The sequence below is a fragment of the Bos indicus genome, chromosome 10, assembly GCF_029378745.1.
Source record: "Bos indicus isolate NIAB-ARS_2022 breed Sahiwal x Tharparkar chromosome 10, NIAB-ARS_B.indTharparkar_mat_pri_1.0, whole genome shotgun sequence".
Lineage (NCBI taxonomy): Eukaryota > Metazoa > Chordata > Mammalia > Artiodactyla > Bovidae > Bos > Bos indicus.
In genome coordinates, this window is record NC_091769.1 from 54,826,794 (window position 1) to 54,844,492 (window position 17,699).

The following is a 17,699-nucleotide window of genomic DNA, read 5'->3' on the forward strand; positions in this document are numbered from 1 at the left end:
GCGGGCGCACCGAGGGTCTGGCCCTGGGGCCGGGTGTTGGGGTTGCAGCTCCTCTCCGCTCTCTGGGAGGCAGAGCCCACCGGAGAAGCTTCTTTGCTTCTCCCAGGCCCTCAGCACAAACTCTACGATGACAATCGCGGGGGTAGGGGTCAGCTTGGGCGAGGTGCCGATTAGGTGGAGTCCCAGGTTGGGGGCTGAGGTCACCTTCCGGCGGCATCAAGGTGCTAGGGGCCGCATGGAGGTGGCGGGGTGGGAGGAAGGAAACTTCTCAGGCAGGAGAGGAGGCTCCTGCACGGCCTCTCTAATTCTTTACTTCCTCCGGTTTTGTCAGTTGAATGATTTAAAGTCTTGACACCTTTGTTGGGCGGGGTCTGGACGGCAAACTGTCTGGGTCGGAGAGGGTCCCCCCTTCCTTTCCCTGCCAGTCAGACAGAAAACCCTACCAGGCAGTCAGGCCCTTCTGTCTTGACTGGCGGTAGAGCCGATGTGATGACAGGTTTCGGTAACTCTTGCCAAAGCTTTTGTCTCTGTCCCAATAGATCACGGATTAAGCAAAGTCAGGCCTGAAGTGAAGGAAATCTTGTGAACCCATGACTTTGCCTTCCCATAATTTTGGCTCCTGTGGGCCCCCTGCATGGCCTCAGCATCATCTGTTAGATCCTCTGTCTCAGGGGTCTTCTGTGGGCTAACAGCTATTTTCCCCTACTGGATGGATTCTTAACTTTGGGATTGGCTCATCAGTCAGAGGTTGGGGGTATCCTCTTTTTTTTTATTTTTATTTTTTGGGGGTATCCTCTTATGCTGTATAAAGTTTCTATAATTATCAGTGATTTAGTTTGTTGGTGATTCACTGTTCCTGTTTTATTGATTTATTTATGCCTTCTTAGAAACTTGTTTTAGGGGGAAAACACAGTCTGGAAGACAGAATTTTTGCAGATGGTTACAAGTAAAGAAAGGTTAATGTAGTGCTGAAAAAACTTGACTGAGGATCTGTATTTTATGTTAGTTTTCCTTCCTACTTCTTTCCTTTATTGTTTCTTCCTTACTCCCTCCCTCCCTTAATTTCCATGACCTGCCTTGATTTTACTAATTTTGATGAAGTATAACTAATTTTTTCTTTTCTTGCTGCGCTTTTGGTGTCAAATCTAAGAAAGCATTGCTCAATCCAAAGTTCTGAAGATTTATGCCTATGTTTTCTTCTAAGAGTTGTTAGTTTTAGCTCTTACATTTCCATCTTTAGCTTGCTTTAAGTTAATTTTGTACATGGCGTGAGGTAGGAGTGTTAACAATTTTTTGCATGTGGGCATCAAGTTCTCCCAGCACCATTTGTTGAAAAGATTATTTTTCCCCCTTTTAATACCATTGGTGCCTGTGTTGAGAATAAATTGTCAGGAAATGTGAGGGTTTATTCCTAGACTCTCAGCCCTACTCCATTGAGCTGCATGTCTATCCTTATGCTAGTATCATACTCTCCTCTGTTAACTATGTACGCGAGAGGTTTTGAGATGGGGAGTGTGAGTCCTCCCACTTTGTTTTTCTTTTTTGAGACTGTTCTGGCTATTCTGGGTCCCTTGAATTTCCATCTGTAATTTAGGATCAGCGTCTCAATTGCTGTTGCCTGATTTTACAACAGATGCAATGGGTGTTGAAGTGGGCAACAGTCTCTAGGAACCAGACTCTTGATTTTCCTCTTCCAAACCTGCTTTTCCCTCCGTCTCCCCTGTCTCAGTTACTTCATTGTTACAGGTTCTCAGACTAAACACCCTGGGGTCACCCCTGATTCTTTTCTTTGTCTCATATCAGACATCTAGTTTCTCAGCAGAGTTCATTAGTTCTGCTTAGAAACTATATCTAGGATAGGAACCATTTTGTAACATTTTCACTGCTCCTGCCAGTTCCTTTTGTTTGTCAACCTGGATTACTCCAAAGCCTCCTGCAGGCCCAGCCTGCTTCCACCTTCACCACTCTATGGTCTGTTCTTAACAAAGTTGCCGAAGCCACTTATATCACTCAGTCCTGTGCTCAAAACTCACCAGTGGCTTGTTATACCAGAGGGAAACCTCTGTCGCCTGCAATCCCTTACATGGTGTGTGGCTTCATCTTCCATCACTCCCCTCTTTTCTCACTTGCCTTCAGCCACACCTCAGGACCTTTGCTGTTTCCTCTGTTTGAAATGTTCTTCCTTCAAAAGTCTGCACTGCTTACTCACTCATTTCATTCAAATCATTTCTTTAGAGATGCTTTCTTGTCCCATCCCATCTAAATTAGCGTCCCCCATCCCCCAACCCCAACATTTTCTTCCTCTTGACCTTATTTTTCTTTAGAGTATCTGTAGCATTCTTTGTCATTGCACACACACATCTGTCTCCCACTGGTAGAGTACAAGCTCCATGAAGGTCCGGAATTTGTCTTGTTTGCTCTGGTGGAGGTAGCACCTGGAATGGTTTTTGGCACATATTAAACCCTAAAAAAAAAAAAATATATATATATATATATATATATATATATATATATATTGAGTGAATGAAAAGGGAATGAGAAGCTGAGAAATGGGGATCACTCTGCTATTTCTTTCTCACTCTTCCTTCCCATTTGCAGTGTCCATAGCTACACCAGCAACTCCTCCTTCTCTCCTTTTCTATCTACTTTTTTCCCTGGAGGGAATGGCCTTACTCTTCATGGAAAGGGAGAGGTCAAAAAAAGGTCAAACAAAGGAAGGGAAAGGTCAAACAAAGCAGAAAGGTGAGGATTTTGGGTCCTTCCCGAGGGCAGGACCTGGGCAGACTGGGAGGAGGCCTTCAGCGCCTGTCTAGTGACTTGGTTTCTTGTGCTGATCTAGGGAGAGTGAAATTCCTTGGAAATTTGAGAAAATGGAGTTTCATTTCCTGATGAATATTTTGCAGTGCAGTGAATTTAATTTTTCTCTGGCTTCTAACTGAAATTTCCAATTATGAGACTCATTTTGACTTTTAATTGCATAACGACTTCAGACTGTCAACTGATTATGCATATGTGGCCTTATTTCCATGATGAGATTGTAATAGCCTGGAGGCAGAGCATGGCTTCATCTCCTTTGTGATTCCTGTACTGCAAGCTATCATAGGCAAACGAAGTGTTCAATAAACTCTTGCTGAATGTGCCCATAAGTTAATGAATAACCTTGGATTTGTTTTCATCATTAGAAACCTCTAGTCCATATATTTAATTTTTCTCAGCCTGTAGATGTTAAGTATCTTGATTTAGTCCACCTCATCCTGCTGTTGCGGATAAAGCAGTATTGGCTAGAGTTGAGAGAGGTTTCCTGCCGACCTTTCTCACTGAGAATTGAATTAACTGGCCTGGAGAGTATAGTAATCACTGTGGTATTTTAAAAATTGATCTAGCTTTCCATTGTTAAACTTATCTTGGAACATGCCATATCTATATATTCACTACAAACTATGAGAAAGGAGTATTTTTAAACCCATGGCATGTATATGTGTGTGGGTGTAAATAATGCGAGCCCTAGTTAACTTGATGGGTGGGGGAATCCTTTTCAAAATGTATACATATGTCAAATCACCGTGATGTACACTTTAAATATCTTACAATGTTATATCTCAATTATACCTCAATAAAGTTGGCTGATGGGCTTCCTTGATGGCACAGTGGTAAAGAATCCGCCTGCCAATGCAGGAGATTTGGGTTCGATCCCTGGTCCAGGAGGATCCCACATGCTGCCAAGCAACTAAGCCCGTGTGACATAATTATTGAGCCTGTGCTTTGGAGCCAAAAATAAATAAGAAAATAAAATTATATATTTAAAAAAAGTGGCCCACAATTTAAAAAACAGATGAATTGTGAGCCCCTATGCAGCAAGATTGCCTTGTTATTGTTAGAACAAGATTGCCTTCTGAAGAGAGGAATTTTTCCCTCTCACTGCCTTTGCTTTATATGCTGTGTGCAGGTTTCACTTGATCAAATTTATTCCTCTGCCTTGTAGTCAGGAAGTTCCAGTTTATGGTCTGGTTTCCCTAAGCTGATTTATCTGGGGAGCAGACATGAGCACTGAGTTGGAGGAAGAGATAAAAGGTTTGCAATTAACTTTGTGTCCAGAAGGTTAGAGCTGTGAGCATCCATCTTGTTCCATCCACTGTGTTTTGGCCTCCTGTCTCGTCAGGAAGTATACCACATTCTTTTCCCTGTATGATTGAGGTCTACTAACATTGATATTCTACTCACTGTTTAATAAAATTTGATGCCTCACCTACTCAAAACAAATGTTGCAAGTCATTCTTCCTTGCCTGCTTTTGTTTTGTTTTATTTTTTGCCTCTATGTATGTCACCCATGAGAAGGCCTCACATTTAGTGCTTCATCCACACTTGGAACCACCCACCTGTATGAAATCAGACTTTTGAGAGCTGAGATTATACTTTGAATGTGGGGTCAAAGGTAGTGTGCCAGATTTTAAAAATTGGAAGAACAACAAATAATATTTTACTATAAGTATGTCCCATGCAATCTTTGGGACACACTTATACTAAAAAATTAGTAGTTTTTTTCCTATGAGCGGTAGAGTTAACTGGTGTCTTGGATTTAATGTGTTAACTCTGGTCTGATAAATTTATGTTTTTGGGCAGGAAATGCGTTGATCATGATAATGTCCACAGAATAACTGAGCTATGGCTCATTTTGCTAATTGCACATGTCTCCATTTTAGGAAGGAGAGGGCGTGTAAACTCAAGGATTATTAGAATTAGAGGACAGTGGGAGAAGATTTCATTTCCTCTAGTGTTTTGTGGTGAAGGAAATTTTTCTCCAGAGATGTTGTCATCTTCTAAGATCACACAGTTAGTGGTAAAGCCGGAACTGGAACTCCGGGTCCAGTGGTTAGTCTGCTGCACGGAATCTTCCCTTGAAAGATCACACATAGTTGCTTATGTTTTCATGCTGATCTTTAGTCACTTCTGTTGCCTCCCTCCCATATTGCTGCACTGTCCTGCTGCCCTTCTGGCCCTTGGATCTGCTGTGTGGCAGGCAAAGCCACCCTCAAGAACACAGTTGACTTTTCTCTGAGAACCGCAGGGCCGTTGAAAGCCACCGTTGGTTGTATGCCTGTGGTGATGCCAGAAATCCCATCTTTCCATGTGTTTTTATCCCTTCTAAGGTCTGGTTATTCTTCTCATCCCCTTTGAGTGCTTACTGTAAGGTGCTTTGACTCAGGAGGACTTGGCTGAGAATAATTCCACAACCACCAAGTGTTGTCTCACTGAAGGGCGCCTGCTTTGAGTGGCCAAGTCCTTTGACACTCTGTATCTTCTTGTAATTTGCTACAACAGATATGGAAGATACATGGTAAGGATCGATGCAGTAGATAGGTGTATGTAACTTCCTCTTTAGAGATGTGTTCTTTTAAAACACAGTTTGCTTACTGTTTTACAGTTACCTGTACTGATTTAAGAAAGTGGCCTTAGAAAAAAGCATCCTTCCTCTGACTGCTGTGAGAATACCATATTTCAGAGCCACTAATCCTGTTTTTTCATAGCCTGTTGATTAATTCATATAAAGCCTTACCAGCTGCCAGGTCAAAGCATAATAATAAAATTGGTTGCCAAGAGACTGAAAAATCTGTTCATTCTTATTAACTGCTACTCATCTATCTTGCTCTGATCCCACCACGTGGGCAGCTGGTCGAGTCTTATCTGCATATGGCTGGTTACTTATCGCCTGTGTATTTGTATCATTTGACACAAAAACAGGGCCTCAATCAGCTAACGGAAGCTTATGGTAAGGTTTTTTTTGATTATTCTTCTTCTTGCTGTATTAGTCCTAATACGGGAAGGAATGAGACATACAGAAATAGGTCTTGACTTAAATGTCCATTTGAGATACCTGAGAATTTTAAAACATAATCCAAGGGTGCGGTCAGGATTTCCTTTGTTTCCTGCAGTGTGATTGATTTTCATAATGAATCTCACTGTTGGAAGGGAGCAACCCCAGGGATGAGTAAAGAGGTCTAGCAGCCCTTGAAAAGATAAGGTGTCGTCCTTCCAATCAGATGCTAGAGACCAAACATGGCCAGATCAGCTGCTGGCCATTCCAGGCTGGACTTCCTTTGTCAAGGGCAAGATCAGCTCTTTATCGCCCCGCTCCACTTAGGCACAGAGGGCCGCAGAGCAGCTTGTGGTATTTCCTTGGGGGGTGACTCAGCTGTGTGTTCCAGAATTCCTGCTTCAGTGTGGAGGAACCGACTCCGCCAGGAACTAGTGGATCGGTTTTTAGTTTCTAACTTTGCCAATAATTAACTAAGTGGTATTACACTGGCGGTTCTTAATTAGGCTGTTTTCAGCTCCTTCTTCCTCAAGGGGGGCATTGAGCAACATCTGGAGATGTGGCTGGTTGCCATACCTGGGGAGTTGCTGGTATTTAGTGGGCAGAGACCTGGGATGCCTCTAAACACCCCAAAGTGCACAGGACAGCCCCTCAATACAAAAAATCATCCTGCCCACCATGTCAGTGGGTCAAGGCAGAGAAACCCTGCGTTAGACATGTTGTGGAACCTCTCTGGCCTGCAGTTTCCTAAAGTCCACATTTTCTCCATCATGTAAAGTGAACTAAGCCTAACTTCACTTCTGTGGTCTTTCTAACCTCTCCCTTACCCCCAATTCTGAGTGAGTCATCAGATATGAGATAGGGCCCCGGCATCTCTATTTGTATGTATTTTATGCTGCTAAGTCGATTCAGTCGTGTCCGACTCTGTGCGACCCCATAGACAGCAGCCCACCAGGCTCCCCCATCCCTGGGATTCTCCAGGCAAGAACACTGGAGTGGCTTGCCATTTCCTACTCCAGTGCATGAAAGTGAAAAGTGAAAGTGAAGTCGCTCAGTCGTGCCGGACTCTTAGCGACCCCGTGGACTGCAGCCTACCAGGCTCCGCCATCCATGGGATTTTCCAGGCAAGAGTATTGGAGTGGGGTGCCATTGCCTTCTCCAATGTATTTTATATCTATGTGTATATATTTTACATACATCTTTGTGTATGTATTTTACATCCATGTGTATGTATTTTACATCTCCACTGGGGATTCTGATGGGCAGTTAGGATTGAGGGCCCTGCCCTTAGGGATCCCGGGCTGAGGTCCTCGCCAAGGTGCCCGGTGGGTCATGTAAGGGGAGTGGACAGTGTGGGGACAGTCTGCCAGTAGGAAGCAAGAGCCAGGCGGCAGGGCCTGGCTGCCATGTGATTGAGTGCAGGTGGAAGTCTGTCAGCAAGTCCTCAGGGAGGGCTGTGACTGAGGGCTTGGCCCCTGAATTCCTCAGAGATGGAGCCCCCAGCCCCTCAGCACAGCGGGCTCTCACATGCCCGGGAGTGTCTACTCCGCAGAGTCCCAGCTGATCACTATACGCTTGTACTAGAGGTGCCCCAGATCCCAGAGTTTCCAAAGGATATAGCAAGACTGGACAGTTTCTTCATGGAAACCCCATCTCCTGCTTAGTTTGAGCCTTTCTGGGAGATTCAAAGTCAACCGCAGAAACCCCAACCCTGAGTCAGCAGCCCCTCTTGCCACCCAGGTAAGGAAACCTCACTTGCTACACTTATAGCATCATGTAACTTAAGGTCTGGTGGGCATCTTAGAAACCAGGGAGCCCAGCCTCTCCTCCATCTGACAGATTCAGAGCTGTGCCCACGGTCACATGACAAACTGATGGCAGAGAGGGTTCCAGAAGACAAGTCTGCTGGTTCTTTCTGTGCCCCTGTGCTAATGTTTCTTAATTGTAACCAGCAGTGTCTCTCCCTTGGACTCCTGTGAGATATCACAGGAAGTGAAACAAATATATTAATGATTTTCACCTATGTTAAAGTGGTCCAGAAATGTCTGAGCATCTGCTATGGCTATGTACTAGCTGCCAGTTAAAGGCCACCATTGTTTCCTGCCTGGACTGCTGTTTTTCTGGTCTCATTCTAGCTAACCCCGCCTCCCCGTAACCCATTCCTCATGCAAAGCCAGTGATATTTTTAAAAATGTAAATCAGATCATATCCTTCTTCTGTTTGAAATTCCCCAGTCACTAACCACTGTGGTTAATGTAAGATCCAAATGTTCTAACCATGATCTGTAAGTGTCTCCATGATCTGAGCCCTGTTGGCCTCCTTGTCCTCAGCTCATCCCTGTGCCTCCTTCCTTTCTATTCCTTAAAAACGCCAAGCTCTTGCCTTCCTCAGAGCATCTGCACTTGCCCACAGTTCTTTTCTCTAGAGTCTCACTTGGGTGGTCCCTTGGCAGCAGAGTCATCCCTGATCACTCTGTTGGGAGTAGTCTTCAGTCGGCCTCCATCCTGTTACACTTTATGGTCTTCACAGGACTTCTTAATGTTTGAAATTATTTTATCTCCATGTTAGCATTATCTATCTCTTTCTGCTGATTGTTCTCTCTGTGACAGCAGGGACTTTGTTTTGTGGAATTCTGGGTACTTGTCACCTAAAATAATGCCTGGCATGTGGGAGATGCTAAGGTGATGCTGAGTGAATGATGGAGCAGGTAACTAGGAAGTTGGTGTGAGAGAAGATTGCATGGCCTGTGTTAATTCCTGTTTTTTCCTACATTGACTTTATGTTTTGTTGTTGTTTTTACACTTTTTACTATTTGTTTTTTAATTGGAGGATGATTACTTTACGGTATAGTGATGGTTTCTGCCATACATCAACATGAATCAGCCACAGGCATACACATGTCCCCTCCCTCTTAAACCTCCCTCCCACCTCCCTCCCCATCCCACCCTTCTAGGTTGTCATGGATCACCGGCTTTGGGTTCCCTGCATCACACAGCAAATCCCCACTGGCTATCTATTTTACATATGGTAATATATATGTTTCAGTACTACGCTCTCAGGTCTTCCTACCTTCTCCCTTCCCTGCTGTGACCAAATTGTTTTTAAACTTTTTATTTTGTATTGGGATATAGCTGATTAACAATGTTGTGATAGTTTCTGGTGAACACAGAAGGGAGAATGTATCCATTCTCCCCCAAACTTCCTTCCCATCCAGGCTGCCACATAACACTGAGCAGAGTCGCATGTGCTATACAGTAAGTCCTTGCTGATTATCCATTGTAAATATAGCAATGTGTACATGTCCGTCCCAAACTCGCCATCTAACCCTTCTCCCCATCCTTCCCCTGGCAACCATAAGTTCATTCTCGGAGAGTCTCTTTCTGTTTTGTAAGTTTGTTTGTATCATTTCTTTTTAGATTCCACATGTAAGGGATGTCATATATTTTCCTTCTCTGTCTGGCTTCACTGAATATGACAATCTCTAGGTCCATCCATGTTGTGGCAAATGGTATTATTTCATTCTTTTTAATGGCTGAGTAAATATTCTGTTATATTTATATGTATCACATCATCTTTACCCATTCCAATGCCCATGGATGTTTAAATTGCTCCCATGTCTTGCCTGTTGTAAACAGTGCTGCAGTGAACACTGGGGTGCATGTAACCTTTTTAATCATGTTTTTCTCCAGATATATGCTCAGGAGTGGATGCTCTGTTTTTTAATGAACCTCCCTACTGTTCTGCATACTTGCTGTACCAGTTTACACTCCCACCAACAATATAGGAGGATTCCCTTCTCTCAATACCCTCTCCAGTATTTACTGCTTGTGAATTTTTGATAACAGCCATTCTAGCAGTGTGTGGTAATATCTCATTGTAGTTTTGATTTGTTTTTCTCTAATAATTAGCAATGTTGAACATCTTTTCATGGGCCTCTTGGCCATTTGTATGTCTTCTTTGGAAGAATGTCTATTTGGGTCTTCTGCTGAGTTTTTGATTGGGTTGTTTATTTTGTGCTGTTAAGGATTGGACTTTATTTTTTAAAATTAAAACCTAAATATGAGTTTGATACATGAGAAAAATGGAAGTGTTAAGCAGACTAGTTTCTTTTCTTTTAAGACGAATGTATTCAGATCCTCTAGTATGAACTCTGTGGGAAACAAATAAAAGGACAGAGCTACTTGGTAAACACAGACTCTGGCATAGGGGCTTAGAAATCAAAAGATCCAGGCTTTAGTCCTGGAAGGGGCCTCAAAGATCACCTTGGGGATAGTTGCTCAGAACTGGCTGCCCATGAAAATCACATGTGCTGTGCTGTGCTTAGTTGCTCAGATGGGTCCGACTCTTTGCGACCCCATGGACTGCAGCCTGCCAGGCTCCTCTATCCATGGGGATTCTCTAGGCAAGAATACTGGAGTGGGTTGCTATGCTCTCCTCCAGGGGATCTTCCCAACCCACGGATTGAACCCAGGTCTCCCGTGTTGCAGGCAGATTCTTTACCATCTGAGCCACCAGGGAAGCCCAAGAATACTGGAGTGGGTAGCCTATCCCTTCTCCAGGGTATCTTTCCCACCCAGGAATCAAACTGGGGTCTCCTGCATTGCAGGTGGATTCTTTACCAGCTGAGCTACCAGGGAAGCCCCAAAATCACATAGCGAGCTTTTATTTAAAACATATGCAAAACCACATGTTTTTCAGTCTCTTCTTAGGAGATTCTAATTTGTTAGGCTTGGCTTTAGGGCTAGGGAATTCATGTTTTATCTAAAATGCTGCTGTAGCAATGGATGGTGCACCACCAGGTTTGGGAACCAGTGACTGAGCCCAACTCTGTCCCCAGGTGAGTACACTGAGGCTCAAAGAGATCAGGTGTCTCATTCAGGGGTACCCACATGAGTGGCTGGGAGATGACACTCAAGTCTCCCAGCCTTCTTTCTGCACCATTCAAAAATGTAGTGAGAAAGATTCTCAGGGACAGAGGTGGGGCTGCCTCGGAAATTGTGGGTTCATTACTTTTTTCTTTATTGACGTGTAACTAACCAGTCTGGTGTCAAACAGGAAATGCATCTAGCATTGCTGTCCTTTTTTATTACAAGGTGTCAGATCAGTTTGAGTTTAATAGAGTAATGACCAAAGTGTGGTTCCGAGACCAACACCACCATCACCACCCAAGAACTTGTTAGAAATACAGATTCTCAGTTCAGCCCAGAACTGCTGATTCTGTACTCCAGAGATGGCCCAGTGGGCTGTGTTTTCAAGCCATCCAGGAGATTCTCATGCCCAATGAAGCTTGTACTTTTTACAACCCAACCAGTGGTTAAAGCTGCTGGCCTTGGCCTTTTAGTTGGTGACTCATTAACATGGAGGCCTTAACTTAAGCTAGCCATCTGCTTTCCTTGGTAACAGTTGCTCAAAATAGGGACTTTTGTTATAAATCTTCATTAGTCTGCTACACAAGGTGGGGTGGATTAATACTTGTTGAACACCTGCTGCATGTGAAGCTGTGTGTTGGAAGCTATTACTTTTCTCATGTAATTCTCACATCATTCTCAACCAGGAATCCTGCTGTGTAGGTATTATTATCCCTATTTTACAGATTTGGAATCTGAGGCTGGTGGAGGTTAAACAAGAGTTATTTGTCCAGCTATGGTTGTGCATTTTGCTATCTGTTGTCTCCCTAGAGCAGTTGCTCTCCAACCTTTTTATGCACAATTGGGAGTCCTTTGGAAAATCTTGTCATTAATGCAGATTCCCTCACTGCCTTCCCAGAGGGCTTCATTCAGGGGCCTGATGGAACCCAGGACTTTGGATTTTCATCAGGTACTCTAGGAGATTCTGGTGCCAGTGGGCATCAGACTATACTTGGAGAAAGTTCTCTCCTGGATCCATTCACTCTTGCTTCAATAGTTGGAGCAGATGTCTCTCAGGGCTCCTCAGAGTTTATGTGGTTTGCCAGTGTTTTGTGCTCACAGACCTTGAGCAATGGATGGGGAAGAAATATGAGCATGGAGGAAGGAGCTTGGTAGCTCATATAGAGAAAGATCTTTTTTTTTTTTTTTTGACGTGTACCCACTGCTTTATTTATTTATTTTTGGCTGCACTGGGTCTTCATTGCTACACATGGGCTTTCTCTAGTTGAAGAGCGGGGACCGCTATCTAGTTGCAGGGCATGGCTTTCATTGTAGTGGCTTCTCTTGTTGCGGAGCACAGGCTCTAGGAGCACAGGCTTCAGCAGCTGAAGCACTCAAGCTCAGTAGTTGCGACTTGCTGGCCCGTGGGCACTTGGACTCAGTAGTGCAGCTCCAGGCCTCTAGAGCACGGGCTCAGTAGTTGTGGCACACCAGGTTAGATAATGCTCCGAGGCATGTGGAATCTTCCCGAGCCAGTGTCCCCTGCATTGGCAGGTGGATTCTTATTCACTGGGCCCCCAGGGAAGCCCCCAGAGAAGGTTCTTATATGCCTGTCTGTTCCTGCTCTCTCTGCTGCCTCGGTGTTTGCAGGCCATGTTATGGCTTTGAGTAACTTGTGATCCTTTCAGTTATCTACCCCAAAATTGTGCAACTTTTCATGTAACAACTTCACTCATGTGTTGGTGAACTGCCCCAAAGTGAGCCATTTCCTCCAGGCTGAAATAAGTATCTGTCGAGTACTGAGTTGCTTTGGCTTTTGAGGCAAGAAATGGCATTTCATCTGTTTGATGATGCTATCTCTTATTTTTCAGTCATAGAATGGACATATTTAGTGAATAAATTGTCAATCCATCAGGAGACAATGACTTGGTGCCATTATGAAGGGAAAAAGTGAGATGCAAATTTAAAAATAATTTCAGGTATGATGCCTGATGTCTTTTTTCTTGTGTGAGTCGGAATGCTGATTTCTCCTCCAGAAGTTTACCTAAGTACCCCAGGATCTTCATAGTGAAAACAATGCATATATCCAGAGCTGGTGGAAACCTCTCAGGCTTTTGCCCAGTGGATAAGTCAGCATTGGTGAAATATTACATTTCTTTAATAAGGCCTAGTCCCTGAAACAAATTATTAGGAAAAGATTGGAAGGAAATTTGGGAAAGCAAACATTTCAGCTTCCTGGAATCCACTGTGTATAAGGTAAATTATTTTTCTGGTAAGAAAATAATCAAGGTATCGGTTAAGTTTCTAAGGATAATTTATTTTGCTGCTGATATCAGAATTGGAAATACCAATAGGTAACTGAGTACAGTAGCTAGAGCTACCATTTATTGCAAGCTTACTGTGTGTCAAGAGTCATATGAACATTCTCTCATTTACTCTTCAATAGACTGTCAAAGTAAATATTATCCTTCATTTTACAGCTGATGAAACAGTCTCAAAAGGATTGTGTAATTGGACCAGTGTTGAAACTGGGGTTTCCAGGTATGCAGGGCTTTGCTAAAGAGCAGGCCCGGGTAAACTAGGATAGTTAGTTAGCCTGAATGTCACCCAGCTCACTGACCTACAGCTGATGGCTAGGAAGTAAGCTCAAAGGATTCTCAATTGTCTGATAGATGGTACATATATGGAAGTGTGCTGATTCGCCTCACAGAGAGGCCTTCCCAACACTTCGTGGTACATATTTTTCTCCATTGCATACATAATTCTGATCTTGGTTATTTGGTTTCCAGATGCCTTGTCAGTTAGAAGCTGCGCATTGGTGGGGGGAGGAGTGACCCTGGAAAGGCCCTCTGATTACTGTGAGTAGGGACAGCTGGCCGACTGACAGAGAAGGTGAAGGCAGGGAAAATGAAACATAAACTAATAAAAGACAAAATCAATACAGTGTCAGGAGGCTTTAATATAGTGGCAAACATACCTTAAAAGAGAGCAGCTATTATTGAACAGGTACTAGGTGCCGAACACAGTTTTAAGCACTTTATAGTGTAACATGACTCATTTTTACAAAATAATCCTATTGTTCCACCAATGAGGAAACTGAGGCACAGAGAGGTTAGGTAACTTGGTGAAGGTCACACAGCCAGTGAGTAGTAAAGCTGGGATTCAGATCCAGGCAGCCTGAGTCCAGGCCCCAGGTCCTCAGCATCCTGTTTCCATGTAGGCCTTAGATCCTGAGAGAGTAGCGCACATTAGTGGTGTTTATTGTGATGGCCGGAATATCCAAAGGGGGGAAAATAAAACTGTAAGGTTGGGCATTACATGTCTTTTTGTATTAATTAATTAAAAAATTTTATCAGGGCATAGTTCTGCAAGGACTGCTAGTAGAAGCTATCAGAATCTCCGCCCGCGGCTCATTTCCTGCTCCCCAGAGTCAACTGCTTTCAGTTCTTGCAGTGAGTTGACACTTGCTGGTGGTTGTGTCCTGTCTCTAATGACATACTTGTACTTCTGTACGATTGGTTTTCAGTTTTAGGCATCCTCTACTGATGCCTTACTATGGAAAAAGAAAATTTTAGTGTGTTTTTCCACCCACCCCAACCACACGCGCATAAGATTTCCATCTCCTCCTTCTCCCAGCAGTTACATTACAGTTGTAGCTAGCTCAGTATGTCATGGGCTTCTATTTGTGTTTAGGCTTCCCTTCTGGGTTGGGCAGTCTCCTGAGAAGATGACTTGAACCGCTTGCCTGTGGAGTAAGCCTGCCTTTTGGAAGTCCAGCATGGAGGTGTGGGGTGGAGGTGTCTTCATATTTATTAATACTGTGCAACTCCTCCCCTGCCTCCACTGAACTTGGTATGACTCAGAGACCCGCTGCGAGTTTGATTCTTGGAGTTTTACTCTCTCCGGAGAATAGACGTTCGACTTCTTTTGGAGCTAGAGGAATCACAAGGCTGGCAACGCTGGGGTTTGGGGTGTAAACATTCTTCCATTATTTTGCCTCACTTTATGCTCTCCCCTACCCCAAAGGTACTGGGGCTCTGACTGCCTAAGCCCTTTCTGGAGATTCTGTGATGAGTTGCTCCTTGTGTTTCTCTACTGGCAGATAAGGAGTCTGGTTTCCTGAGTTTGCTAATCACGTTCATCTACTTTCTTTTTTTTTTTCTTATTTTTTTTCCCAGCACATCACTGCATATATATTTAAACCAATCCATCTTTCAGGAAACAGAAGCACCACACAGCGTGCAGTTAGCAAAGGTAACTTCTGTAAGTCAATATAAAATGTTACAGTTTAAAGCTCTTATATTTATTTTTAAAATTTTTATTGGAGTGTAGTTGCTTTATAAGGCATTTAGTCATAGAACTAAATGTATTTAGTGTGCTATCTTTATCCTGAAGCCTGAAAGGCACTGGACAAAGCTTTCAATGCAAAGGGGTCATAAAAAGGCGGTGTTGCACGAAGGGGAAGACTGATACAGTTCTATGAAAAAGGGGGTTGTCGAAGTTTTACTTGCTACTCATAGTGTAGTTCTAGGACTAGGAACATCACTGTTACCTGGGTATCACTTGGGTGCTGTTTAGAAATGCAGAAATCCTGGGCTCTACCTGGGCCTGTTGAATCAGAATTAGCATTTTAACAAAAAATCCTTGGGAGACTCCTAGGGATTGAAGATTGAGAAGTGCTAATATCAAACTTTCCTCAACTTCTACTGTAATTTCAAATAAACTAACTGTAATGAATTTTCATGTGGGATTTACACATTTTGGTACTTTCCCTTACTAAATCACTCTCCAAATTCTAGAGCAGTGGTCCCCAACCTTTTTGGCATTAGGTACAGGTTTGGTGGAAGACTCTTCTTCCATGGAGTGGGGCGGGGGAGGGAAATGGCTTCAGGGTGAGTCAAGCATGTCACATTTATTGTGCATTTTATTTCTAATCTGATGCTGTTGCTGATCTGACAGGAGGTATTGGTCTGTGGCCCCGAGGTTGTCTTTTACCAGATGATGTCAGACTGGTTCTGTTCAGGCTTTTTCAGTTGCTCACAGTTCTGCAGGTTGGTGAGAGGCTTTAGATTGCATCAGTGGAGTCTTCAGTCACGCTTGGAGTGGTCAGATGAGAGAGTGGCTGCCCCGTGAGGTAAAGGATACATCATTCGTTTTTATGCCCAACATCTACCCAGTGAAAGGCCTGTGTTTAACTAGAGACTTGTGGCATGAGTGAGTCAAAAAAGACACAGTTCCTGTCTTTGAGGTATGCACCAACCAGCAAGGAATCAACTGGATAATTATCATACAGGGTTGACCTGCCCTAGGAAAGAGGGAGCACAGAGAAGGGGCATCTGAGGCAGCATTCCTGGCAGAGGGAACCAAAGGGCTAAGTCTCTCGGTGAACAGAGCCTGTGGGTTTAGAGCAGGTGCGCTCAGGTGAGTGTATCAAAGTCACCTGGTGGCCTTGTTAAACCATAGACTTCTGCCCTCATCCTTAGAACTTCTGACTCTGTAGGCTTGGGGTGGGCCCATGAATGTGCATTTCTAACAGCTTCCAAAATGATGCTGATGACACTGCTTTTTCATTTTGAAAATCACTGGTTTTAGAGAATTCCAACTAGCTCTGGTGGCTGGAGTCAGGAGGCTGGGAACAGTAGATGACAGGGAAGGCAGAGGCCTACGGAGTGGGCATGTTACTGAGAAGATCGTGGGGAGCCACTGACTAGTTTTACAGAGGAGAGTGATGGACACCCACTTACCTTGTGGAAAGATCAGTTTGGGTGCAGTGTGGAGGATGGGTCAGTGGAGAGACCAGGTTGGGGGCCAGAAAATCAAATATGTGGTTGACTATAGCCATCCAGATGAGAAATGCTAAACACTTGGAATAAAGACTAGAGGAGGAAAGATTCCAGTGGTCAATGGAAGTGGGAGGGGAGGGAGGGAGGAGTCATTGAAGACCATCAGATGTCTGGCTGGCTGTGCTTTGGGATTGTGTTACTCAAGACACAGGAGGAGGAGTGGGTGTGAAGCAGGGTCTACAGAGAAGAGCTCAGGAGGTAAGTGGAGGGCCGGACATGTTGAATTTAAGATGCCAACAAGGTATTTGTGTGGACTGCCAGGCAGAGAGTTTTCCTTGTGGGTCTGGAGGCCAGAGTGAAATGTGTGGGAAGTCCCTTCACTTCCTCAACTTACACTGATCTCCTGTATGTAGTGTTTGCTTGAATCAGGCCTTGTAAATACAAGAAAGCAATATTAATAAAATATTGCTAATTGTAAATAAAGAAGCAATATTAATGTAAGAGTTTCCCCAGTGGCTCAGCGGTTTAAAAAAAAAAATCTGTCTGCAATGCAGGAGACGTGGCAGGAGCCATGAGTTCAATCCCTGGGTTGGAAAGATTCCCCCTGGAGGAAGAAATGGATACCCACTCCAGTATCCTTGCCTAGAAAATCTCATGGACGGAAGAGCCTGGCGGGCTACAGTCCATGGGGTCTGAAAGAATTGGACATGACTGAGCAACTAAACACTCATACACAATATTAATATAACCCTTAAGGACCTTTAGAACGCAATACTTTTAATATGTTTTATCAAGAAAACAAATATTCTACTTGTTTGGTTGGGGGGAAAAGAAAAAGTTGAAGTGTAAGTCTTCTAACACTGGAAGAGGTTAATACAGCTGCCTTTTGTCTGAGAGACCAGGAGATTGGGTTTTAGTAAAAGCTTGAAAGGGGCAAAATCACTTGACTGGTTTGTGGGCCATATGACAAACAGCTGAGACTAATTAGCTGGATTGTGGGTTTTTCCAGAGATGACTGATTTTGAAAGTTGATGAAGCGAACTGCTTTTCAAAAGACTCTTTTGAAAAACTTTTGTAAGTAGACTGTTCTGATTTTAACCTTTCTCTGTGTAATAGCCAACAATATCTTTTTAGAAGAGGACATGTGATTACAAGTTGCCTAATTGTTGAAGTGTTGGAAACTCCAGTCTCTAAAGTTTTGGGAAAATCAACCAGGATTTATACTTTGTCAAGGTATGGTTATGCCTTTTTTTTTTT

General features: G+C 43.6%; 1 protein-coding gene across 14 annotated transcripts in view; it reads left to right on the plus strand.

Moving 5' to 3' along the window:
• Positions 1-17,699, plus strand: part of RAB27A (RAB27A, member RAS oncogene family) — a 91,743-nt gene that overhangs the window by 12,783 nt on the left and 61,261 nt on the right. For 5 of the 14 annotated variants that reach the window (XR_011568861.1, XM_070797513.1, XM_070797515.1 and 2 more), the window contains exon 2: positions 17,559-17,675. The exons of 1 other annotated variant lie outside the window; for it this stretch is intronic. Coding sequence is in view for 4 of the 13 variants with exons in the window: in XM_070797513.1 (XP_070653614.1) it covers positions 17,559-17,675 (117 nt within the window). In the remaining 9 variants the exon portion in view is untranslated. Of the gene's footprint in view, positions 1-5,672; positions 5,768-14,837; positions 14,923-17,558; positions 17,676-17,699 lie in introns of those variants that run through there. 8 more of the 14 variants (XR_011568856.1, XR_011568855.1, XR_011568854.1 and 5 more) reach the window with 5 other exon arrangements.